The sequence below is a fragment of the Manis pentadactyla genome, chromosome 3, assembly GCF_030020395.1.
Source record: "Manis pentadactyla isolate mManPen7 chromosome 3, mManPen7.hap1, whole genome shotgun sequence".
In the NCBI taxonomy this organism is placed as follows: domain Eukaryota; kingdom Metazoa; phylum Chordata; class Mammalia; order Pholidota; family Manidae; genus Manis; species Manis pentadactyla.
The window spans coordinates 129,014,025-129,039,898 of NC_080021.1; the positions used below are offsets into that span (position 1 = coordinate 129,014,025).

Genomic DNA, 25,874 nt, shown 5'->3' on the forward strand with positions numbered 1-25,874 from the left:
CAGCTCCTCCCTCAGACTTCACCCTGGCCACAGAACAGGACCGCTCACCCCGGGAAGCCCACAGCACCAAACAGAGGTGTAGCTGCAGGTCACCATTTGTTAAACAAACTGCATTTGCATGACCATATTTAAATTTCTTAAGCTGGTCACCAATTTGCCTTTTAAAAAAGTAGCTGGTGAGGCAGTGGGTGCAGCTGGGGTCCTGTCTGTGGGGGGAGGCACACGGGTGAACCTGCCCTCTGCCAACTGCTCCTGGGCCTGCAGAAGCCAGGGCACTGGTGCGACCTAGGGTTTGCTCTGTCCTGCCTACTGCTCAGAGGTCGTTAGATTCATGTATGTTCCTCTGCATTTGACAGTGACAAAAATGGTATCATTAACTTAAAAAAACCTCATGTTCTTTGTATTTTTGTTTTTAAAAGATAAGAGTTATCCTACTAGAAAAATAGTCAATCATTGTATCTGTAGCATTCAAAACATGGACAGTCACACTCCTACCACCCTCCTCACGCCAAGACATGGGGAGTAATAAAGTGCTTTTGTGGGAGTTGGTTTGTGCCCATGGCTGTGCAGGCTGCAGGGAGCGGGAGATGCCCCACACATGTGCTCTTACATGCTTGGCCCTGCTGTGGGCAGACAAACAGACAAATCCTGCCCTCCTGGTGGGTTAAATTGGCTAAAAACTACTGAACAAGTGAAATGTCAGAGGGGAGTGTTCTAAAGAGAAAAAAAAAGTGGGCAGTAGTTGCCGCCCCTGATGGAGAAGGCCTCGCTGCAGGAAGACCACCGGGACCGGAGGGGTCCTGGCCAGGTGCGTAGGGGCAACTCCAGAGCACATTTGGGCAGCCTGGTCTAGCAGAGTGGCTAGTAGGTGAGGGAGAAGGCGTGTCATCCAGATTTGAAGGGTTGCTTTTCTGCAAAACCATGCGGCTGACTTGGACAGTGTTCAGGTAAAGCTGTGGCCATTTTCAAAACCCACACCTTGTGTGTGTGCAGTTGTGAAAAGACCATGTTTGCTGCTTCAGTAAGATGAGATTTACTTGAATGTTCTCAAGTGTGTTAATTTAACATGGATTCTGGCAGATCACTACAATGCAGAAATATCATTCTCCCTTTATTCGTAGATTGAGAAGTGTCTCTTCTGCATGCCTCTCAGGTGCAGAGACAGATAGTGGTGTCTGTCCATGGTCGGCCTAGGAAGGCCTTCAACCCTGTGCTGGATGGCAGATATGTGCTCTGCCTGTGGGATATCTGACAGCCTTTGGGGCCTCAGAAGGTCCTGATATGACTCAGAGGTATGTCTCCAGGAGTCACAGCCTTAGCAAAAGGAAGGGCATGCAGCACGAGGGCCAGTGCAGGGGCACGCACCACGAGCCAAGAGGGGACAGTGACACAGAACAGGAACTTAGCAGGCACACTCTCAGCTATGAGCAGGTGTGACAAGACACGTGTGTGTGTCTGTTTCGTCTCTACAAATTCTTAGCTCAAAGGACCCATTCAGACTGAGGAAATCCAGGGTCATTGCAGCCTTGTGGGTCCATTGGGAACCAGTGCCATGTGACTTCAGGTCTCAACAGCACAGGCCACTGGGCGTGGCTGTGGGAATATGCCTTTTTGTTCACACCTTGTGGGTCACGGACATTTTAGAGGCTTCTTAGTATGCTTGGGGTTTCCAGTCTTCGGTCCTATGCACTGCAGGCCCTGGTTAATGGGGCCAGTGGGGCTGGCTGCTTTCTTTGGGGTTGGGAAAATGCACACTGTGATTTTCCAATTCGTGTGCTCCTTGACATCAGAATCATTAATTCTCCGCAGCTGTTGGGTCATAACTTTCAGGTGTCAGTTTTGGGGATTTGAAAATAGTAACTTTTTGCAATAGCAGATGTAAATAAAATGACAAAGAAATGCTTTTCTGTCCTGGTCTCAGCTAATTGAGGTAACGGAGGGTGTGGCACACTGAGCACCAGGCTGTTTGCAAAGCACCTCAGTATGCCTCCTGCTTGCTGAGTCCCACAGCCCCGGGTGGGAGGGGCCCAGGGGCCCATGGGACACAGGGAGGCCGGAGCCGGGTGTTCCCATCTCAAGCTTGCTATGTGCCTTCCTAGGTCACATGCTGTTGCTTTAGCCCTTTTAAGGCCTTTTTGCTGTTTGCTGGAACAGCCCGTGGCTCAGTGGTCATGTGGGACTAAGGGAAGACTCCCAGATACATTGTTATGTGAAGCTGAGCGACTGCTTCTGGACACTCAGGATGCCGACATTTTCCACCGGTCAGTGTCCTCCAGGAAAGCCGCGGCAGGTTTGAGGAGCATCTGAAATTTCTTTACATTTTTTGCTCAGATTACTCCAGGGGATGGGGTCTGATCTCGGAGGAAAAAAGAGACATTTGATAAATAGAAAAACAAAGATCCATCTGGGTCATGCGTGGCAGTGACCACCCACAGCTGCAATGTTCCTAATTCAGTGCAAGGCTTCTACATCCTTGATGGATGACTCGGTCTATGCCAGCTGAAGGCCGGCTGCCATATGCTCCCTCTGTGTTCTGCAGACACTGTCCCGTGATGCCAGTCCCGGCCTGTATCCCAGAAGCTTGCATCCACCTCCTGGTCGCTCTGACGTGGGGGTGGGGCCTGTGCTCAGACCCTGGTGCTCTCACTGTCTGTCTCTGTGTTCCCACCAGGCCCCCACCCCACCCACACTTGGTTCTGTGTCTTTCATTTCCACCCACACTGACAGTTTTCTCTCTATATAGTTTTACCTTTTCTAGTTGTGCAATAAACAGAATCACACAGAATGCAGACCTTTGAGCCTGGCTTCTCCCACATCGTGTGTTTGCCACCTGGTGTGCTGTGCATGTCAGTGGCCCCCCTCCCGGATGGGCAGTACCCACTGTGTGTACTGCATTTACCCACCCTCCGGTCCAGTCCCGGTGGCTGGCGCCCATGAATGGCACCTGCAGGAGGGCCTGCGTCCTCACTGGCAGCGCCGTGTGCTCTGACCCCTAGATGGGACCCTCATTCCGGCCAGCCACTGCAGCGCTCTTCAGGCCATGGAGCCTATCTCCACAGCCGCCCATAAGAAGCAGAGTTTGGTGCTCTCACCCGTTTCTACTCAGGAGGGTACTTGGCCCTCCAGTTCCGTGAAGCCCCCAGTCAGCAGCTAGGACGTGCCATCATTGTTCATGAGCCACTTCTTGTCTCTGTTTCTGTTAGAAATGTCGGGGTTGTCGTTCCACATCACCTCCTTGGATGAAAGTGGGGTTTTCAACATGTGGGTTAGTACGGCTTGTCCGGGCACCTTATGCACAGGCTCCCCACCTACTGGCCTGAGTCATGTGAGGTGCGGTGAGCACCTGCTGTCTGTGAGGAGACCACAGCATGGCTGGATTGCCAGGAAACCTCCCAGAGTTCCCGGAGGTTCGTCCGGCTGGATGACAGGGCCGGGAGGTGGCTGGAGGGTGTGCTGAGGCTCTGGCCTGGATCAGCCACCCAGAGAAGGGAAACGGCCGGGTGGGAGGAAGAGTCACATCCTCTGAGCCACTAGTGCTGAAGTGAACATCCTTCCTATGGGGCAGTTACAGCCGGCGCCTGATGCAGTGAGCCGTCTGCATGAGCCCGTGCTGTGCTCAGATTGTCTGATATTTGCAGGGTATTAATACTCATTTCCAATATTCTGTTCTCAGGTGGTGCTTGAATTATCAAAGCCAGATATTGCAGGTTCAATAAGTGATTTAGGTAACTATTAAGTTGAAAATATTAATTTTAGTCAGAGTTTCCTAAAATGAATGGAGATTAAAGATACAAATAACCACTTTAAAAAGTAATTAGCTGTATGAGAAATGAAGTTATGTATGACCTTATCCACATGGAGCAGGAGCTCAGAGTGAGTAAGTGACCTGCCGCTGATGGGATGATTCAGTCAGGGGCAGGGAGGGCTCTTCACGCTGTGATTTCTGCTCTGTGGGGTGCATGTAAGCATAGTGCTAGCCCCCTGCCTTTACTGCGGGCTCTCCAGGGCCCAGAACCCCACCTTCGTGTGTGTGCACACTCTGGGGTCTGGGTCCCTGGGGGAGATGCATCTGCTCCCCGCCCTTTGCTTTTGGCATGTTGCCACCTTTGTCGTGACTCTGGAAGGGGTCTGAGACTGGCGCGGGCAGCCCCGTGTCGGGGCAGATGTGACACGGTCCTCTGCACAGGCCTGCTGCTCTCATGCCTCATGGACCTCCCTGGTCTGTGCTGTTGTGTGGTCTATGGCCCGTGACTTCCTGACACCTCACCAGCCCTGACCACTCACTGTCCCATGACAAGCCCCCTTCCTCCTGAATTGTTGGCTGTGTCCTGGGAAGATCTGGCAAAAATCTTTTTTGTTGTTCCTGACTTCTCGGAATCAGAGAAGCGTCTTTATTCAGCAGGGCCAGTGCTTCACCTTCCACTGAGGTGTCAGTGGCATTGCTGGGACCTGACTTGGGCTCTGATAAAGCCAAGGCCAAATCATCTCACTGGTCTCACTGGTAAATTTATTGAGGTTGAGTAACTATTTTTCTCAGTGTCCCCTTCATAGAGCATCCTCTGCTGATGATGAGACCTTCGTGCTGCATGTGTCTGTGGGAGGTGGTGGCGCGGGGGCCCCAGGTGCTCTGCCCTTCCTTGGCGTGGACTGCGGGCCATACTCCCAGGCAGACTTGGAGCTGAGCCACCTCCCCAGGCCTGTGCCCGGGTCTCAGGGGTGTCACAGCCTGGAGGAGGGCGCAGCCTGAACTGGCTGTGCTGCCCACTTGTGCCATGACCTGGCACCTTTTCAGAACTATGGTTGGTAATAAGGTGGTAGAGTGTCTGCTGCAGTTCACAGTCTGCCTGTGCAGACGAAATTATTTTGCATGAAAATGCTTTGTAGTGTATGTGGGAAGTCATGTGAAGGATGCTGTAGAGCAGTGTGTGTTTCACTGTTAAATGTTACTCTATGAAAATTCCCAAACACTGACCATGTCTCCACTTTGCTTTTGGGAAAAGAGGGAATGACATTCATACAGCAAGCAGTGTGGAAAAGCTCTGGGCATCAAATGCCTGCAGGAGAGGCTGGGTGGTTCCAAGCTGTGTCTCATGAATGTTGGATCAGCATCCCGCTGGAGGACTCCTCATGGTCAGAGCCAGCCGGCTGCTGTCTGTCCTCTGAACTGTTGGTCCCTCCCTGGGTGCCAGGGGGCCACAGTGAGTGGGTGCTGGGGCTGTGCTGTGAGACAGTGATCTCATGGGGAGGGTGGTGTGCCAACCATAGCCATTGCTGATGTCATTGCTGGATCAGAAGTGCTTGTCCGGCCAAGTGCCAGGGCAAGGAGGCCATCCCAGGGTGGGAGGGGTAGCCTTTGGAGGAGACTTTGAGCCCTGGGGTTCCTCCAGTGAGCTGGAAAGTGGGGGTGTTGCCAAATCAGAACAGCAACATTGCACATTTGCATCAGTTATAACTGACAGGTAGCAAGATTCAGAACTGAGTCTGTGATATATGATTACAGCACCCTTTCCAACTGGAAGTTGAATTTATTTACATACTTTTAATCCAACTATTCCAAGGTTCTAGGTAGTACCTTTCCCAGGATTGGGGTTTCAGTATATATAAATTTCCAGTGCCCCCCTTGCCGTAGTTCCAACACAAGAGGACAATGTTGGGACTAGACAAAGGTGGCAAGGCCAGGGGACGGCCGAGGTGTGGCATCGCACTTTGGGACGTCCCAGGAAGGAATTGCAGCTCTGTGGCTGTGACAAGGCGGGCAGTGATGGGCTGAGGAGCCAGAGCCTCTGCGTGTGTCTGCAGGAGAGCGGGCAGGCGTTGGGGCCAGTGTGCTGCCGATGTGCACAGGACCACCAGTGGGCGCTGACGGCAGAGTGTCTGCCGGGCACTTGGCATTTTGTCAAATGCTGACTTTTTTGCTCAGTGCTGCCCTTCTTTTATAAATCTAAACCTGTGGGGCTTCTTGACCCAGATTGCACCAGTCCTTGTCCTATGAGGCTCTGAACTGAAAATTCTTTATTCCTATCCTACAGCAAATACAAAACCTCTCCTGCTTGGGGGAGGGAATGATCTTTATTCATCTACATTTTGATATTATTTTCTAACACAGACAATGAAGTAGTGAAAAGTGATTCCAGGAAACTATAATTGGATTTGGGTTCAACTTGTGTTGGGGAAGGGAGGCATTTATTTCTGATTTCTGCAGCAGTCACTGCAGGTGGGCTCCCTGGCATCAGGGGAATAAAATTTGGTGGAAGTTCTGTACAAATAGAGTTTTTAAGGTGATCCCTTGGGATCAGTGCTGGGAAAGGGGGAGTGTTCTCATGGAGGGAGGGGACATTGAGCCACTGCATGCACAGCGGATGCATGGCCGGAACTGCAGGAGGCGCTCCAGCTTCTTCACCTGTGCTTTTTGCTGGCTTATCTGCTTATTAGTTCAGTATCAATGGGTCCAATGCCACGTACAGAGCTACATTTTTTTTCTTTGATTAAAGTATTTTGTGTCTTATAAATTGGTACTATTTGATTATTTTTCATCCAGTTTTAAAACAACCTTGAAGTTGAACTTAGATGAGTTTCTGGAATGAGAAATGTTGATATGAAAGTATTATTCAGAAATTTAGATTTCTACTTTTATTCATATGACTTTATATGTCATAAAAATTCTTATTAAGTGTACAAATATAATTTATATGTTCCTTGGTAATTTATTTCCTGAAGATATCTTTTTTTGACAGTTACTGCAGTGAGGGGCTATCAGCATGTGATTTATCCCTGAAGTAACATTGGTTAATAGCCTGATTCCTCATCATCAGACAGAACTGTGGGTGTGTCAGTGAACTTGTACATGCTTTGAAATTGTGAATCACCTTCAGTGGATTTAAATATAATTATGATGGGGTATCAGTCATGTTTAAAAACTCACACAGTAAGTAGACTGCAGAGCCAGGCACAGGTGGTCTGTGGGCCAGTGGCAGACGCCTGACTCCCTCATAGGGTTTCCATAAGAACTCTGTTCTTACCTCTGCTGTGACCCTTACAGCTTCATGACATGCATTGCATTTAATTTTTAACCAAAATGTCCTGTAGTGTACTTGCCCTCTTGGAAGTAAGGTGTCTGATATAGCTAAAGTCAGATTTCCCCCAAAACCCCCAGCACTGCCTCCCCTAGACCCATGCACAGTCATCTGGCCTTGCTGTGAGCACTCTGGGTGCCAGGTTTTGTGGTGCCAGGGCCCAGCATTCTTTCCCTTTGGGCTCTGGTGAGGATGCAGACATGTGAAGACAGCAGTCACTGCAGGTGGGCTCCCTGGCATCAGGGGAATAAAGTTTGTTGGAAGTTCTATACAAATAAAGTTTGTAAAGCGATCCCTTGGGATCAATGCTGGGAAAGGGGGAGTGGCCAGACCTGGATGAGGTGAGCTGTGAAGCCAGCCCCACAGCTGCTGCCGGGCCCCAGGGGCACTGAGCCGGGCACCTTTTCAGAGTGGACCTTGCCAGCCTTTCTGCCCTCTGTCCAGTCAGTCACTGGACATGGGTATCCCTGGAGGTCTCGTGACCTTGAGTGAAGCTCCCTGGAAGCTGGGACAAGCAGCCGTTCCCCGGGAGGAACCTCATCCACTGCAGTCGTGGCACGGGTCTGAAGTTCTCTGTCAGGGCATGCTTGTGGTGTGTGGGGGTCAGAGGAGGGGCCGGCTAGGGTAGAAAGGTGACTTCTGGGAGAAGCGGCAGCTGAGATGGGCCATACGGTGTGTGCCCCACCAGAGGGGGCAGGGCATGGAGATGCAAGGCCCACATAGGAACTGGTGGGTCTGCCTTTGAGAAAGAGACTGTGCAGGTCTGTGGCCAGACCCTGGGGTGTTTGCAGTGCTGAGGCATTTAGATGATTCTCTGGAGGTGGTAGGGAGCCATTGCAGGATTTTAAGGCAGTGTGTCTTACTTAGAACCGTCAAGTTGGCAACAGTGTGGGGTTCCATGGGAAGGAGACCAGCCAGGCAGCTGTTACAGGGTCCCTAAGGAAGATGAGTGCAGTCCTGGCCCTGGTGTCTGGCTCAGTACTGGGTACTGTGCATGAGATGAACAAAACGGGGCATGGAGGCAGAGTGTGCGCTGTGCATGGCCATGACCAGGAGGCAGTGACTCTGTAGCAGGGATCTCCTGGGAGGCACGGACCTGGGAGTCCTCAGCTGGTAGGTGACATTCGCGTCCTCAGTGTGGTATGAGAAGTGTGTGCACAGAGTGGCCAGGGTCCTGACCTCTGAGGAGGGCAGAGTGGAAGAAGGGGCTGCTGTGGGCCTTCTGTTCAGACACATCCCTGTGCAGTGTGCAAGCCTTCAGTATGCTAAGTATGGCTTTTAAAAGGAACAGAGGAACATGCCAGAACAAGGATGGAACTTGGTTTAGTGTATGAGCTTTCGGGTGCTGTGGGACTGGGCTGCCAGGTGGCTGTGTTGAGCTCAAGCCCTGCAGCCCCACTGCTGCGTCAGGCTTGCCTGGGACAGGGACCAAGGATGAGACTCTGCCCCGGACTCCGGAGTCACTGCCTCTCAGGGAGAGAGACTCAGAGAGCCCACCTGCAGCCCAGCAGAGCCGGAAGCATGGGAGACCTGAAAGCTGAGCTCTGGCGTGGGTGTGATCCACGAGCTGGTCCCCGGCCCGTGACCCCAGCTGGCTCACCTCAAAACACAGGGTGCCCACAGGAAGCAGCTCAGAAAGAAGACCCCAAAATGCCCGGTGTGAGGAGACATCACTGTGAGTAGGATTAGCACTCCCAAGACCTTGAGATAATTGTGCAATCCAAAGAACATTCCTAGAAATGGAGGCATTGTCTCAAACTTAAAAGTTAGTGGGTGATTAAGTAGCAGATTAGACATAGCTAAAGAATTAGTGAATGGGAAAATAGAGCTTGAGAAATTATCAAGAGCTCAGTAATATAAAAAGAAACAGAAAATGGAGCCAGGACCTCAGAGGCAATGTGAAAGGCCTGTTGTGATGTATCTCATGAGAAGTGATAAAAGCATGTTAAGTGTCATTATCCTCATGGTTTTAAAACTGTCTGTTCATCTTTGCTATTTTTTTCAGCCTTTCCCATGAAGATGATGAGTTTTGGGGGACCACCCAAACACTGAATGTTAAATTCCTGCCTTCAGATCCTAATCACTTTATTGTTGGCACAGATGTGGTGAGTGCCACATCTTTTAAATATTTAAAATTTAAAAATTCTACTCCATAGATATTTTAAATTCTACTCTTTAACTCATTCTTTGAGTTGCCTGGCAAATATCTTCACTAAAGGTTAACCTACTCTTTACTTTTATTGTAATCTTGTTTAAATTGCATCAGGAATAATAGCTTTATCCAGCCTCGCCCCTAACCTTTTCCTTAGTCACCTTTGCATCTCCCACCCCTAGGGCCTTGTAAGGCATGGCACCAGACAGGATCCGAGAGTGTCTCCCAGACTGTTCGTTCCCCAGCAGCGCAGTGTGAGACCAGTGAAGGTGAATGGATTGCCTTTTCGCCATTTGGAGAGCCAGTATTCCTGGTAAGAAAGTCTGTTTTAAAGCACAGCTCTATTGGGGCAGCACAACACCTGGTCATCTGTTGGGGTTTTAGAAGTCGGTCATCAGCAGTGTGTGTGGGACACACCTACACACCTCGCTCCTCTGAGGTCCACCTGTGAGGTCAGTGCAGGTCCTTCACACAGCTATGGAATGGATCAGCTGTTAAAACATTTTATTTTGACATAATTTCAGGCTCATAGGAAAGCTACGGTAGTACAGTTCTCTGCCTGCCCTCCATGTAGGCTCCCCACATGCCACATGTTTGCCATCTGGCTCCATCCTGTCTCTCTATGGGTGGGTTTACAGATCCACCCTGAACAGATTGGTGTCGGTGTCCTCAGAGCAGGACCACCCTCTGCCACTGTGGTCCTGTCCCCTACGTTGGGGGTGACGTCCTTTCTGAGCAGAGTGCTGTCCTGTCAGGAGCTCGTGCAGCTGCTGTGCCTCCTCAGGACCCTCTGACCTGGGCATCTCCTCAGGTTCTCCGGCCTCGGCACTGCTGATGGGCATAGGATGCACCTCTGAATGCACGTGCTGGTCCGCACGGCTAGATCCGGGTCTGCGCCCTGGCCCGTGCCCGCCAGTGCTGTGCTGTGGGTCCCACCCTTGCCTTTCTCAAGAGGGTCCCGTGGGGACAAACGGGCATGTCAGGAGCCCTGCTGCTCGTGGGGCCACTGGCAGCCTCGCCCGCTGTTGGTGGTGGTGTCCAGCCCCCGCTGAGCCTCCATGTGGAGCCAGCTGTTCCCTGGGCTCCTAGGCACACGTGCCTGCCTTTATTATGTGAATGGGCATGTGGCTCTTGACTCTTAGGTGGGTCCCAATGACTTATTCTGCTGCTCACACTGTCCCGGGGCGTGTCCTCTGCCGTCACTCACAAGCCCTTCTTTGCCATCTGGTACAGTAGGCCCTGGAGTCAGCCGCTTCTCCAGGAAGTCCTGTCTCCTGGAGGGAGAAAAATACCTGGAAACCAAGCTCTGGGCAGTAGAATGGTTGCTGTGCAGGCACTTTGATCTCTGCCTGTCATATGTCTCTGATTCAGGTGACTTGGGCCCGCTGCCTCCCCAGCTGGGAAAACTGCTCCAGGTGTCCTGGAGCACTTGACCTCACATGCTCCATCCCGAGTACACAGATGACTCATGACTGTGCCTCATGCCTCTGCGGCTTTTGAGTATGTAAAGGATTAAATATATTGAGGAAAAAGGCATCAGGTGTCTCTGAGCTAAACAGTTTTTCTTTGTGGAAATTTCAATCCAAGGAGACAGTATTAACCACATTACTGGTACCCATGTATGTAATTTTTCTAAATAGGTGGCTTGTTTACTTCCATGGAGCCCATCTTAATGGCATATGATCACATCAGCAATATTCAAGTTTGTTAAAAATAAATACTGTTTATGTATTCACTGAATTCATTAATTATCAGCCATTTGGGGAAGTGAAGGGGTGCAAGTGTACCCGAATCTCCAAGGGGAGCACCTTTGTGTGGTGAGGGCAGAGGTAAGGCTCTCAGGGATTTCCCTGGCTGCTGAGATGAGGACAAAAGGAAAAACAGCCGGGATCAGCAGTCCCCTCCCCACACAGGCTGGCTGTTCTGAAGGGAGCATCTGCCTGCACCAGCTGACATCTGAGCGCCCAGTCATGCAGTGGGACAGCAGCACCGGCGGCCATGCTGCCACAGGCCTGCAGTGGTCCTTGACGCTGCTGGCTGTGTTTCTGGTCCAGGACGATGCATCCTGTGTCTACATATGGGACCTTCTGGAAAGCGACTTGGGTCCTGTATCCAAAGAGCTCATCTCTCTAGACAAGGAAGTCTCAGGGCCCAACAGGCCGTAGTGGCGGCTCTGCAGGGTGGGCTTTCCTGCTTACTTTGTGCATGCAGTTGCTACACTTTAAAATGCCATGATTTATTCTTAAATATGATTTCATGTTTACATATTTTAGCATTATTTTGAGAACCACTGTAAGATGTGTTTATTTCATGTTTGGTCCAGAAGAGCCTCTGGGTTAAAGGATCGTACTGTTCTGTTTCCCTGTCATCATCAGTCTGTGAATAAAAGGAACTGTGTGAGCTCCTTATTTATGTTCATTTACTAGTCTTATAAATTTAGTATTTGCCTGAGTGATCTACAAAGTGTTCCTTTTGTATCTACAAAGGGGTACCACGTGGGAGTCAGTAATTCATGATTTCACAGTAATGTCGTTCCTGTGGCCCAGGCGGTGTCACAGTCACGCCAGTCCTGTGTGGCCTCTGCACTCACCATGGGAAACCCCTTGGGCTAGTGTCAGATAGGGGGTTGTCATCAATGCACTGTAAATAATACCTTGTCTCTGTTTCCTTATTAAATTTGATGCTTTCTTTATGAAGGACTCTCTCTGGACCCCACTTTTTTTCCTTGAGATTCCTTGAGATTTTATGTTGTTTGTCAGTAAGTCCCCTCCTGTGAGGGCTGTAACAATCTGAGGAGGATGGGGGCCACCCACTGTATCCCACATCCCTTTTGTAAAGGAAAGAGGAGGGTCAGAGGGATCAAACAGGAAGTAGTTTGCCAGGATATTGGGGACATGCTGATAAGGCCTGAATAAAAATGAGGAGTGCATTTATTTAAAGCACTAGGTATACTTATATTATTTTAGTCATTAAACAGTACATCGTAACACTGGGCTGCAACTCATATAAGCACAGAATGCACTTAGTTATTCCAAAGACTGTCTGCCAGTCATTTAATAAAGCAGGTATTTGTGGGGGGCAGATCTGTTCCAGGCATGAGGGGTGCAGTGTGAGCCAATCCTGCTGGGGGAAGAAGGTAATAGACAAGGTATGGTAAATGAGCCAGCCCCACAGTGCATGCAGGACACGGGGGTATCCAGTGTGTGGGCAGTGGTGCTGGGGCTTTAAATGGGGCAGGGCAGGCCTTGCTGAGGCGGGGATGTTCCACAGAGGAGCCTGGGGGCAGGAGCAGGCCCCCAAGTCCTGGAACAGACTGTGCCTGTGGGGGGCTGGCATGGCTGGTCAGTGTGTCCGATCTCGGGAGACGGTGGTGGCTGGAACTGCGAGGAGCAGGCAGAGCCCCTCTTCCTGGACACCTGCCTCTGTGGTCAGGCTGAGGAAGTAACAGCCACAGTAAGCGGCCAGTTACTTTTCTTTAGCATCAGAGAAAAGCAGAACAGAAAGAAATTCGAGTTTGAAAGGCAAGAGTCTAGAAGGAAGAAGTTGCCACTTTTAGGAGAAATTCAAAAACCGTGAGTATGACTACCTGCTCAGCAGGGGCAGCACGGATGTTGCAGCTAATCTTGGGCCCGGACCTTGTCTGGTTTCCCACCCTGCTGCTTGGGTTCTGTCCGGCCCACGCATCAGAAGGACATTTTAAACTTGTCAGTAATGGTCCTGACCGTGTTTCCACGCTTATGGGGATGGAGGGACAGAGGACCTGGCGCATGTCGTGGAGTCTGTCAGCCAAGCAGCAAGTCTAGAGATGGGCCTGGTCAGGGAGATGGGGGCAGGGAGGGCAGGGGGCCAGGCAGGGCAGCCAGGATGTCTCCGGGTCTCTCACTGGCTGAGCTGTGCTGACAGGGGCGGAGCCCAGGGCTTTGGGCTGGCGATATAGCCCACGGGTTCTGTCTGTCTGAGGGCAATGCGTCCTGGGTCCACACTGTTACCTGCAGCCAGTCCAGCAGACCTCTAAGTGCAGAACTAGGCCCACAGTGGTTTCTATCAAGTTTTATATGTTTATTTCTGGCATAACTTTTCACTGACTGCTATCAAATTTGTAGAATTTCTCTTCCTTTTCTCTCTTCCCTGAAGGCAGATGGTTTGGGACACTCAGAATCACAGTGTGCGCCTCTCACTTGCAGGGTGATGGCCATGACCATCGTGGGAGAGGCAGAGAGGACCAGGGGCAGCTTCCTGGCCCTGGTGCTGACCAGAGCCTCTGGCAGCGTGGATGTGCAGCACCTGAGGAAGGCGTGGGTGACCCCGGGGGGAGACGAGCGGAGGCGGCTGTGGCTGATTCTGCAGGAAGCCTGGTAGGAAGGGGGCCACAGACCGCTGGTGCCATTGTGAGGACAGTGCTGCGCAGGACCCGGTGAGGACATGAGGGTGTGTGCTCCTACGTCCATATGCATGTGTGTCATGTGGATGGAGGACATGTATACTGTACATCATTTATTTTACAAGAATGTCACCCAGTAAATCACTATTTTTGAATGGAAAAAACACACACTTTAGGTGTTTACTGAGCTTCAGAGGAAATAGTTATGTCCAGTACATTCTTCTCTGAGAGTATTTCTACTTAGAAGAGCTTATAATATTGTCTCCTCTGTTACTAGATTCCAAACAAACCTACATGAAGTGTTTTTAATGAACAATGTTCTTAGTCCTGCACAAAATGGCATATATGCAGATCTAAACTAAGGAGCCAGTCCATTTAAATGACCACTGCCAGCTGTTCCCTTGAAGGTTTTGTGGGCTGCTGCTTTGGGCACTGTTTGAACATCTACTCAGACACATTTTGCATCATGCTTTCATATTAAAAATTGTCTTGTATAAAAATAATACAAGTAAGTAAGTTCTGTGGACTTTGCACACAGTCACAATGGGGACATAGGGGGAGGAGAATTCTGGGCTGGTATCTGGGAAAGCCCAGGATGGCCTTGCCGACCCAGCATCACCCAGCACAGAGGCGGCCAGGGGGAGTCCCAACACGGTCCAGGCTCTCTGGGCCACACGCAACTTCCACTAGCCAGCAGTGGGGAAGTTCCACCCCAGAATGGGAGTGCTTTTCACCTGGAAGGGCCTGGGAGGCCCCCTGCCCATAGCACTCCATGTATGGGGACCTCCCAGGTGACACGGGACACCTGTCCCATGTATGAGTGTGTGTGGCTGTCTTGCCTCTGGCACGCTCTGCCGGCTTCACGGGGCCACGAGCTCTGGAGCAGAAGTAGGTTGGATCTCTCCCCATCGCCCCTGGGGCTTTGTGCTCACCTTGTGCACAGTAGGCACCCGGCCTGTGCCCAAGGCAGGGAGGATGCAAGCTGTGCAGGCAGGCGTCTGTTCGGCTCTTGCTAGTACAGCGCAGTCATATTCCATAACAGGACGTGGAGATTTCATTCTGCAGACAGGCTGGCCTCCCACCCTCCCCTCTCTGTTCCCTCAAGCTTATTTGTGAAATCCATTTGATCTAAACTGGCATTAAGAGAGGGGCCTTGTCACAGCTCATGTGTACATGTCTACTGTCCCCAACATATTAAAGTACAACTTGAAAAATCAACATTTGGGGATCCCCAGGATAGGACAGCATGAGGGTGCTAACTAGAGCCTTACTAGACCTAGACCCTCCAAGTCCCACTGGAGGCTCAGGAGGACCCAGAGGGATGATGCATGGCCACCAAAGACTGTTCCATGGACTAGGAGCTAGCTATTTCCTCGGGTGGTGATATTGGCCCTGACCCGGGGCCGCCGTCCTCCCCGGCTGAGTGCCTGCATCTTGAACCCAAGGCTATGTCTGCCCCTCCTCTGGGACAGCTGCTCCTGCCTTCACAAGTGGAGCCCACCCCCATCAGCACCTCCTTCCTCCCACCCACTCAGAGAACCCAGTACAATGGAGCCATAATGACCTACGCAGACACGGGACCTGAGATGCACCCTGCTGGCGGTCCCTGCAGGAGGGGCCGGTGCCTCAGGCTTCTGTTTTCAAATAGTATTTAGAGCACGAGGCACCAGGCTTGGAAGAGAGGACCCCATTTGAGTCCAGTGGTTCTGCACTGGAGGAAGTCTGCTGTGGGCTGGAGGCGTGAGTGTAAATGAACCTAATGGGTAAAGAATGCCAAGATCCAGATCAACAGTTACATAAATAACCCTATCTTAAGACAAAACTTCAAAGGAATTATGAATCACCTTCTAAATCATGCCTTATGCCGACCCTACCCAAAAGGCCCTAACCCCAAACCGTAAGCCCTTGTAAGAATGGAAATAAGTTAGCATAAGAGTAGCCATCTTAAGGGCCTAGAAGCCATTTTCTGAGGTTGTGACTTAAAAAGAAAAACTGGAACTGGGTAAGGCCTTGGAAAACAAGTTAATCATGAACACCGGGATCGGGGCAGCTGTGGCCTTCGGTCAGCTAACCTTGGTCAGCTAATTTTACATACCAAGCTTATTGTGCAGAACCTCCCTAACAATTGAGGAGTGGTCTTATCTTGCTCTCGCTTAACCCCAGGATGTATGTCTTGCAAAGATAATGTGCAGCTGTGGAAAATTACTATGAGTTAAGTGTTTTAAAAATGCTATATAAACCCTTGGCTTTGAGTGCTCAGGGTCCTTGTTGAAACCCGCTGTGTCGGGCAGACACTTGGACCCCAGCTAGCTGGAATAACAATAAACCTCTTGCTTGTTGCATCGATCTGCCGTGGCCTTCGTCTCCTCACTGGGGGGGAAGCGCAGACCAGAATAAGGCCGTTGGGTCTTACACCCTTAAGTGCACCTCCTCGCTGAGGTTGCCCCACTCCATCTGAATGCGCGCTGTCTTACCAAATACACTTTATCGTTGCAGAAGCCGAATGCACTTGTCTCTGAGCTCTTTTCCACAATAAAGACAGGAGCTTGCCAGCCTCCACCTCTGTGGGGACGTCTCTGTCACGTTGCTGTTTCATTCAGCTTTCTAAGTCTCAACATGATCCTTTTCTCTTTCCCTGTCTTATTTCAGACCAGTAGGGAAGTGGAAGTTCTCAGAACATAAACTCATTCCACCCAGTGCTCTGTGGCTCCCCCAAATCCTGGGGTGGTAGGGATACAGTTCCCATGCCATGCAGATCACACAGACACTGGGCACCAGGTGACCCTGGAATAGGAACTGGCAAGGGATCTGCTCCATGTGGAGCAGTGGGTCGGTGATTTTCCCTTCCCTCCCTCTGCTCTTCCTTACTCTACAGCTGCTGACATTTGCTCCTACTCTTGCTTTAATTAGAATTCCTATCTTGCTGGCACTTGATTGACATGATGGAGGATTCTTTCCCAATCAGTCGAGGGCCCTCCCCAGTCTGGGTGAGGTTCCACCTGGTGCGCAGGGAGACTCTCCAGATGCAGCTGCCTAGCTGCCGCGGCACCACACCCCTGCTCAGGTGGGGGGCCTGGGGCGGGCACCTGTCTCTGCCCCGAGGAGGCACTGTGTGTCCACCTGCTCCTCTCCCTCCCCGGCCCACTCCACCCTGGAGGCAGGGACATCTCTGAATGTGATGTCCTCGGCTACAAAGGCTGAGTCCATCAGGATGTGTGGGTCTGAGTGAATTCCTGCTCAGCGTACAGATGTGAAATCAGGTTTCATTGAGGTTCGGGTGACTTTGGACATTTCTACATGTTTATGACCCATAAAATGACACACCTTGACTCTGTGGTCACCAGCTCCACTGGCTGTTAGTAAATACTTTCTGCACCATTTTCCCTTTCCCAGGAAGGGTAGACTGGTTCCCGTGCATGGGCCTCGGTATGTCACTGTCCCCATGGCACCACTAACACCAGGGCCTGGCAGCAGCCATGACAGGCATGGGGACCTGGTAACAGCTAGGAGGTCCCCGGACACTGCCGCTTGGCTCTGCCAGCTCCTGGCCCAGGCTTCACCGGGTGTGGCACTCACACACCAAAGACACACAGCTGGGCAGCCACCTGGTGTGTCTGCAGCAGAGCAGGCCTCCACCACCACTGGTGGCCTCCCCTGCTGTGGTCCCTGAGACATGTGTTCTGGGGCTGAGGGGCCCTGGGGTGACGTGCTCCCTGGGGGACATCCTCCATGCACTTTCCCTGGGGTGGGTGTCTCTCCTGGCGGAGAAGCAGGGAGTGGAGAGACTGTGGTTTGAGCTAGACTCCAGGCATGGGGACAGATGGGCAGAGGTGCCCAGGTGGGCTGGGTTAACAGGCTTGCAGGAGTAACTTCATGGGAAGTCCTGAGCCAGTCTCTGTGCACATGTGATACAGGCAGGGGGCAGAGGTAGGCTTGCGCAGAGGGAGGTCACTGGCCAGCACCCAGCTCAGGCCTGGGCTCCCTGCCCAGAGCAGGTACTGACATTAGAGAGTCCCTTGTCTTCCTTCTGCAGCGGCTGGGCCCCTTCTGGCCCCCTGCAACTCGTTTCAGGGGCCACGTGGTCCTCTGCTGTCTTTGAAAATGGGTCTGTCTGTGCGGCCAAACAATGCTCTGAACAAAATTGCCGGAATGTGGGAGTGACAATGATCAGACATGGATCTATGTTGGCTGCCACGCACCCCCAGTCCCGTGGTGGGGTGAGCCCAGAAGTGCAGACTTACCGCAGGGACTGCTAGCCCCTGCCTGCCGGCTAGATGACCGAGGTCTCTGTCTGCAGGAAGGATGGGGCGCGGGAGCCCTGGGGGCATGGCAGGGTGCTCTCTGAGCTGTTCCTCCAGGAGGACGAGCCGTGGAACCTGTGGTCCCGGCTGGAGGGCTGACTCCGGCACAGGCCTCGCCATTTCCTTCTCAGCTTGCCCTGCACCTGGGGGTCAGCAAGCGTGTAAGCCAGGACATGCCGCTCAGGGACCCCACCAGCAGTCACCCCGTGAGCGAGCTGCCCTCCATTTGCTGGCCGGGCTGGAGGACCCAGGCCTTGAGTGGCTGGTTTCGGGAAGGCCTGGGCCCAGGGTTAATGTAGGTTTTCAGAAGCACCTGGGCAGCGGGATTGGAAGTACCTGGACCATGGTTCACTGCCAAGTGCGTTTGAGGGACGTTTGGAAAGGAGAGGCAGGTAGGGTGTTGCACAGACCCCGAGGACAGAGAGAGGCAGAGCAACCAGAGATGGTGGGCTTAGGCCCAGGCTCTGGGGAGGAGCACAGAGAGGGGGAGACAGCGGGCAGGGAGCGGACAGCCCCCAGGAGTGAGCGCGGGTCACTGCGCAGAGCCGGGTGGCACGCCCCCAGGCTGACCCCTCCGGTTGGGGAGCCCCTGGGTATGGAAGATGCCTGGTGAACAGGCAGTAGTGCTGGGGGGGGTTGCTGTGATTCTCCTCATATGGGGTGGGGTGGCAGCAAGGCAGACTGGGGAAGCGCTGGTCCTGAGGAATGGGAGAGGAACCTGTGAGTGCAGAGGTGCCCGAGGAACAGTCAGTGGGTGGGGAAACCACCCCCAGAGGAGGGCAGGGAGCAGCCTGACAAGCCCAGTGGAGCCCCCAGCAGGGCCCCAGGGTGTGAGTGCCCTTCTGCAGGTCGCAGGCCTGGCCCTGGGGCTGCAGGATGGAGGGCCTCCGGAGGAGCCCTGGCTTGGAGTGGAGAGTGGCTGTGCCATCTCTCCACTGGTGCCGGGGCACGCGGGTGTCGGATGAGGCTTTCGCGTGAGCTGTGGGGCCACGGCAGAGGCCTAGGCTCCTCCAGGCAGGGGGATCCCTCACACACAGGTCCCGAGGTGCTGAGGACTTACTTCGCTGTTGAGGAAGCAGTAGAGCACTGCCACCACCAGGCCCTGTGGGCAGGAAGGGGCATCAGCAGCCACTCAGCCCTCGGGCAAGGGCAGCCCCTCCACGCGCACCTGAAACGATCTGATGCACAATTTGAGCAGGATCTGGTATGTGGAGGAGATGCCGATGGGAAACACCGCAAACACCACGTAGTGGACTCCAAACAGGGGGATGAGCAGCAGCGTGGACTTGGTCAGCCTCCTGCCCCAAGAAAGGGGACCCAGTCAGGCAGGGCCACAGGCTGGCCCTCAGGAGACCAGGCATACCCACACACTGGCCCAGGGCCTCACGTCCAGCCTCTTTTCTCCTAAGTTTAAGTATCACACACCCCCAACCCCAGGGCAGAATGGGCAAAGGTGATGATAAGAATCTCTTTGCCTCATAAGGTGAATAATCTCTCACAAGGAATCTCAATGGGCCTGCTGGTGAAGATGAGCCTCAGAGGGTTTGACCCCCTGTGGGTCCCTGGTTTGGCAGTCGGGACAGTCACTGGCATTTAGGGACAGAGGCAGGTGTTACTTTCAGATAACAAGCAAAGATGCAGGAGGGTGGCACCCACGTGGGAGGGAGGGAGGGTCCCTGCAGAGGCAGCTCCCGGGTTGGGCAGGTGAACCGCACTCCTGAGCCCATGGGTTCTGTGGAACTGGGGGACCTGGACCCGCACAGCTTCTCTGTGTGAGTCATTATCCTCCCTAATCAGAACACAGATTTTTCTGGCATTGCATTTTATGTTGAAAATAAAATAGATGAACTAAACTCCACCCTCCACGTGCTTCTCCCCCCGTTCTGTGTCTCAGTTCTCCAAGTCGGTGCTTCTCAAGCTTCAGCTGCACTGGAACCCCTGCAGGCCATGTTGAAAAGCAGATGCTGGACCTGTAAGCCAGGCATCTGGCCTGAGAGCCCCTGTATCTGCCAGCTTCCCAGAGGTGCTGCGGCTGCAGTCTGGGGGCCCCACGTCAGGAACCACCACTGTAAGGCAGCCGCCCTCACTGCTGTGGGCTAGAATCACCTGGCTGCTCAGTCCAGCCTGCCCCCCACTCCCATTCAGGTGGGTCTTGGTAGGTGGGCCCCATGCCAGTGTCACATCTTCTGGGTGACTACAGAGTGTGACCAAGTCTGACCCCTGCAAGGCCCCTGGGGCCACAGACCTGGACCCCTGGGGCCACCTGGGGACTCGCTGGGAGTGCAGGGCCTCAACCCCCAGGTGACATGTGCATGTGGACCCCCAGTAACTGCAGCAGACTCTCCAACCACCCAGCTGCCTCTTCCTGAGTGGGGGGAGCTCCACTTTGCCCCCCTGCTCTTGTTAGTTGAGTCCCAACAGTTAGAATAAAGTCACGGATTTCTTTATGTATTTTTGAGGTACTGGCCTGAAACTGAGCCCTCAGAGCCTGGATGTAAGTTCCAGAAATGTGTTCATTCCCCCCAGTTTCCCTCACAAAAAACACCTGTGGTGTTGGCAACCAGCAGGATCTCCTGTGCCTGCACAGACCCCGAGCCTCCCCTTCTGCAGCAGCTGCGAGCACCCCAGATTCTCAGTCAGCAAGGAGGGTGCCAGGGACTCCGCACTGCTGCCGGATGCCCTTGTGGGGCCCGGGCCGTGCTTACCTGCCTCTCGGCTCAGGCCACCTGGTGAGCAGACGCTGAGACCCTGTGGGCATCTGTGCCTTTGGCTACATGCTAGAGGGACAACCTGCCCAAATTCTCATCGTTAATACATCCAACATTTGCCATCATGCTAGTTTCCAGAAAAGGGACCCAGCAAGACTGACCTCTGGGTACCTGTCCAGGCAGAGTGGTTACTACCACTCATGATACAACAGTTACATGGGAGAGACACCAACATATGACCAGAGGGATGCCAGATGTGCTCTACCTTTTCTGTTATCATGGAAAAATAGTCTATTGTCCTCATTTAATTTTGTTTCCAAAATAAAAGCATCCATCTCTAGACCTACTTAACAGGAAGTCCCCCAAAACCAGAGAAAGGTGAGCACAGAAGCTAAACAAGACTCATGGAGAATGAAAAGGGCTGCCGGCCTGAGATGGGTTCCAGGGATCATCCCAGCCTCTCACCCAGGCTAAAAGTGCTGCTCAGACACTGCAGCTGGAACCGCTCTGACCTCCCGGCCTGACATGCGACCTTCTCTAGGTGTAGGCTCTGTGCAGCTCCCTCTGACGCAGACGGGTATTTATACACGCCAGGGCACAGTTGGGTGACTGCCTGCCAGGCTCTCACAGCGGTGGGGCTGGGCACCGTGTGCCATCTGGACACTGACAGTCCTCCTGAGCTTGGAGATGGTAACTGCAGTTCCCAACTTCCCGCTGAGGAGACCTCGGCCCAGAGGGGCATCTACTCCCACAGGCCTCCTGCTGGCATAGGGCTCCAGACTACTAGGGACGCTGCCTGCCCACCTCCCCAGGCCCCGAGGTCTATGGGAGGGCAAGGCAGGAGCTGGTGGGGTGAGGCCCACGAATGGGCAGGCGGGTGGCTGGGTTCTGGACCTGGTTGTCTGTCCCCAGGCTCCCAGCGGCTGGACCAACCACTCCACACTTAAATAGTGTTGATGTTATACTGGAGACCGGGGCTTTAAATTTTCTTTATAAGTTCTTGATAGAAATTTGTAGAATCTTTAACTCCTTCAGAGAGTCTCTTGGCTCCTAATTAATTGGCTGGGTGATTGTGGGAGACCCCCGCTCCCACTGAGTGGAGATGATGAAGATCTTCACATGATCACCAATCAACAAACACAAATTGAATTACCACTAAGGACAAGGCCTGGCATTAGGTGTGGGCATGGGCCCCGTGGTCTGAAGGGGAAGAAAGGATTAAACATAAAATACCAGCAATGTGTGGCCAAAGAGGAAAGTCAGATTACAGAACAGGCAAAAGCATCAATAGTGCTCTGGAGGGCGTCCATGCCGACACAAAGGAAAGGGGCTGCAGTTACTCCCCCCTTGGGCAAGACACAGCCTCAGCCGTGTGCAGTCCCGTGAATTAGCCATGAGCACATGCCCTTGACCACAGAAGGGCCTTGGGCCGCTTGCTGGGTGTGCGACCGTGGCCCCAGGCCTGTGGTGAAGGCCGCTCAGCCCTGGATCTAACTAAGCACATACTCACTTATACTGTGACTGGTCGTTGCCACCGACATCTGGGGACGTCAACTTCTGCAGTAAAATTCGTATAATACTAACAAAAAGGACAAAGTTGACCTGCACAAAAAGAAACAGCATGTCATGTGGAGCTCCCCAGCCTGGGAGGGGGGTTGGCCGGGAGGCCTGTGGCTCAGCCCTGTCTGGGCAGCTGCTCCTCGCCTGGCACAGGGCACGGCCCTGCCCGCGGGTCTGCCCCCAGTGGGAGTGGGCAGTGTCTGTACCACTGGCCGTGGCCCAGGTGGCAGCATGTGTGAAGTAGTTTGGAGATGGGAAAGGGGCAAAGGAGTCCAGTCCGCCTCGTGTGTTTGGCCAGCCTGAGGGCGCCTGCCCTGGGGAGCCCTTCCCGCAGGGGGAACTCACGCTTCCTTCTCCGGAGGTTGGGCTGAGCCCTCAGCCCTTGGGCAGAGCTTGGCTGCTCCCTCGTTCTTCTCCAGGGAGAGGAGCAGAATGGGGCCGTTTACATTGAACACAGGGTGACGGGCTTACCCTGCCAAGTGCTGCCCACCAGATAACTTATGTTTCAGTGTAGAAACTACTTACTATAATAGACATTAAAATTGGTGTTCGTATAACCCACCAGGGAATGCTGTGGTCGTTGGTATCCCAGCAACTATTGAAAAGAGAGAAGGAAAACCCCATTACCACCTACTCCATATGTAAACCACGTGGTGTGTGGACTGTGGACTCACCCACTGTAGGGCATGCCCTGTCCCTGTGAGGGAATCACCTCCCTTGGTGCATTTCCAGGCTGCTGGTGCCACTTGTTCCATGGTAAGAGCATAACTACTCTGCATTTACAGGTCTTGGCACAACCACCCCGTCAAGACCAATTCCCTGTGTTCTCGCCATGATGGCTCGGGGAGCGGGGACACCAAAGCACATGGCAGCCACACCCGGGCAGCCGGCACAGCTACCGCTTGCTGTGACCGACAGCAAATCCAGGGACGTTCTCCTGAACCCTGGTTCCTGCACTTCTGAGGTCTGAATGTATATATGGAATGACATTTAAGATGTCTGTGCAGCAGAAAAGGCCAGCAGAGCTAGAAATGTCTGTCCTGGAGGCATTGCCTTTAGCTGCCTAAAGGACTGGAGGGTCTCCAAAATTCCCTCTGTTGTCAAATCCAGCAGTGGGGGACAGCAGCCCCTCCCAAGCAGGAAAGAGACCTACCCTCGACCCCAGGTTGAGCTGGTGTTGCCATTGGGATGTGAAGCCCTTGGGAACCTAACGGCAACCCTAACCCCGACCCAAACCCTGACCCTAACCCCAACCCTAACCCTAACCCCAATCCTAACCCTGACCCCAACCCGAACGTGACCCTGACCCAAACCCTAACCCTGACCCTGACCCAAACCGTGACCCCGACCCCAACCCCAACCCTTCCAGCTGAGGCTTTCTGCACCTGCCAGTGTGAGCCAGGCTAAGGCTGGAAGAACCACCGCAGTCAGCCCCAAAGGCTGCACACAGCAGCACACCACATGAGCACACCGTGATTACCCAAGTCCCCATTCCGGGTGGATCAGTACTGGTACTGGGTGACTTCCAGCCCCGACAGCCCCTCTCACAGTATTCACGGTGGGCACGCTTGGTGCCTGGGTGGGGCTGCCAGCTGCTCTGCACCCTGTCTGCACTGTGTTCTGCACGTAGGATCCAGGCAGAGGTGGAGAACCATTCAGAGCTGCCCTCCTGCCTTTTCAGCCCACCTTCGACCCTTCACCCTCACCCTTGGCTCAGCAAACACTGCGTGTGTTTTGCCCGGTTCCCTGTGTGAACACTGCTCCCCTCACCTAAGACCCTGATTCCTGTGATTAAATCTGCCTGGTTTATCCCGCTTCCTGCTCTGCAGCAAGGCTTGCTGGATCCCTTCTCTCCAAACACTCCGACCCAGGGACCGTCCTCCCCACAGCGCTCAGAGCCACTCATTTCCTGCTGGCCGGGCTGTGCCTGCAGACGCAGATGAGGTCGGAGGACCCGTGCAGCCCCTCCCGCTCCAAAGGCAGAGCCATGGGAGTGGCACTCACCCTGTGTCCTCTAAGGAGAGCCTGGTGGCTGCCCACGCCCCTGTGCAGATGGTGGGGACACCTGCAGAAAGACACCCAGTCATCCACAGCCCCGGCCGGTCACCGGGTGCAGACCGGCAGGGACGACACAGCTGTGCATTTCTTCAGCCAGGGCCGTCGGGGACCAGGGCTCTCTGATGACGAGATTAAGCAGAACCACCTCATAAACAGATGCCAGCTCATGCCCAGGCCTCATTAAAGTGTGAAGACGAGTGTGTCTGAACGCTGAGCACCCACTGTGCATCAGGAGCACTCGTTCAATTGCAGGGCTGCTGTGCTCCCGTGACCCCTCACAGTGAAAGGGCTTCCTGCTCTGTCTCCCCTGCGCCCTTCTTCCTGCCTGTCCCCCCTTTGGGCACACTCCAGGAATGTGAGCTCAGTGCAATTTTAAACCAGCTTCCTGGGTCCCAGGAATGGTAATGTGTTGGCTGTTGGAGTCTCCTAGAAAAGCTCACCCCTGTGTGACCTGAGTGCACCCTACAGGGGGAGCAGGGGTTCTCGGAGCTGAAAAGTACCCCCCAGGTCAGCAGGGAGGGGTCAGGTCGGGGGTGGGAGGGTGCTGGGCAGCTTACCCGATCCAATCAGGAGGTAGGCTGTGAAGCGGTGGCTGGGGAACATGGCCACCAGGAGGGCATGCAGGTGCAGCCCCTCGGCCAGCAGCCAGTAGAAGTTGGACATGACGCAGTACTGGAAGAGCACCAGATTCAGCTTGCAGCCAACCTGCAGGGTCACACACCAGCACGGGCACGGCCCTGAGTGTAGCACACGGCAGCCTGAGCTGCCCCCCAGCACCACACCCACACTGCTCTGAGGAGAGGAGAGAAAGCGGGGAGCGGGTGTGCACAGCCCCCAGAGCTGTGCTCAGGGCTCCCCACCTCCCTCCCCGCTCCCCATCCTCTACTCAACCCTCCTCCCTCTGTCCTTCCCAAGATCCATTCTTAAAAGGGATGAAGAAATTAACAGAAAAGCAAGAGAAACCGGCAATTATTTCCCCAGGAGTTTTGGAAGGGTTTTCTCTGGGGAGAAAATTGCACAGGATATAAAGCATATATATTTAAATACAATCTCTCAGGCCTTCACGTAATAAATGAACCATGTTTTCCAACTTCACATGCAAACACTAAATTGCTGCTTTTAATCACTAAATTTACTTAGGAGTCATGAAAAAAAGGACTTTGATTTCTGTTCTCTGTCTCTTTGCAGCCTCCCCCCAAAATTACCGTGTGGCTGTGCTTCTATACGTCCATATATGTGGGTACACTTTCACGTTTATGTGGATATACTGACGTGTACACATGGGCATGGACACATGTGGGATGGATATGCTTACATAATGTGGACACACATGGTGTGGATATGCTCACACGTGCGTGGGCACACAAGCGGGGCAGATGTAGATACTTTTATATGGCATGTGGATGTATGTTTATATCCACTTACATACATACTTGTGGGGTGCTTAAAGGGACCTGTGGCTGCCTGTCAAGCTGGCATCAGGCTGCAAGGACTTTGGCTGACAGCCCTCAGCCTTCCAGCCTGCCCGCCTCCTGCCCCAGGCCTCTGAGGAGCAGCACAGGGAAGGGGCACTGCCTACTGGGGCTGGGACCCTGAGTCCTACCACCAGGGCCTCACGGACACAGAAATGCACGTTTTAAC

General features: G+C 53.2%; 1 protein-coding gene and 1 pseudogene across 1 annotated transcript in view; one reads left to right on the forward strand and one right to left on the reverse strand.

The window, feature by feature from the left end:
• LOC118926325 (cytoplasmic dynein 2 intermediate chain 1-like) overlaps window positions 1–14,348 on the forward strand; it is a 32,370-nt pseudogene extending 18,022 nt beyond the window's left edge.
• Window positions 14,349–16,920: 2,572 nt separating this feature from the next.
• LOC118926329 (vasoactive intestinal polypeptide receptor 2-like) overlaps window positions 16,921–25,874 on the reverse strand; it is a 68,124-nt gene continuing 59,170 nt past the window's right edge. The window contains exons 7-14 of the mRNA XM_057498441.1: window positions 24,791–24,938; window positions 24,180–24,240; window positions 22,701–22,770; window positions 22,126–22,217; window positions 19,076–19,205; window positions 18,968–19,009; window positions 17,848–18,050; window positions 16,921–17,737 (exon numbers count right to left, since the gene is read on the reverse strand). Of these exons, the coding sequence (XP_057354424.1) occupies window positions 17,877–18,050; window positions 18,968–19,009; window positions 19,076–19,205; window positions 22,126–22,217; window positions 22,701–22,770; window positions 24,180–24,240; window positions 24,791–24,938 (717 nt within the window). The 3' untranslated portion in view covers window positions 16,921–17,737; window positions 17,848–17,876. The remainder of the gene's footprint in view (window positions 17,738–17,847; window positions 18,051–18,967; window positions 19,010–19,075; window positions 19,206–22,125; window positions 22,218–22,700; window positions 22,771–24,179; window positions 24,241–24,790; window positions 24,939–25,874) is intronic.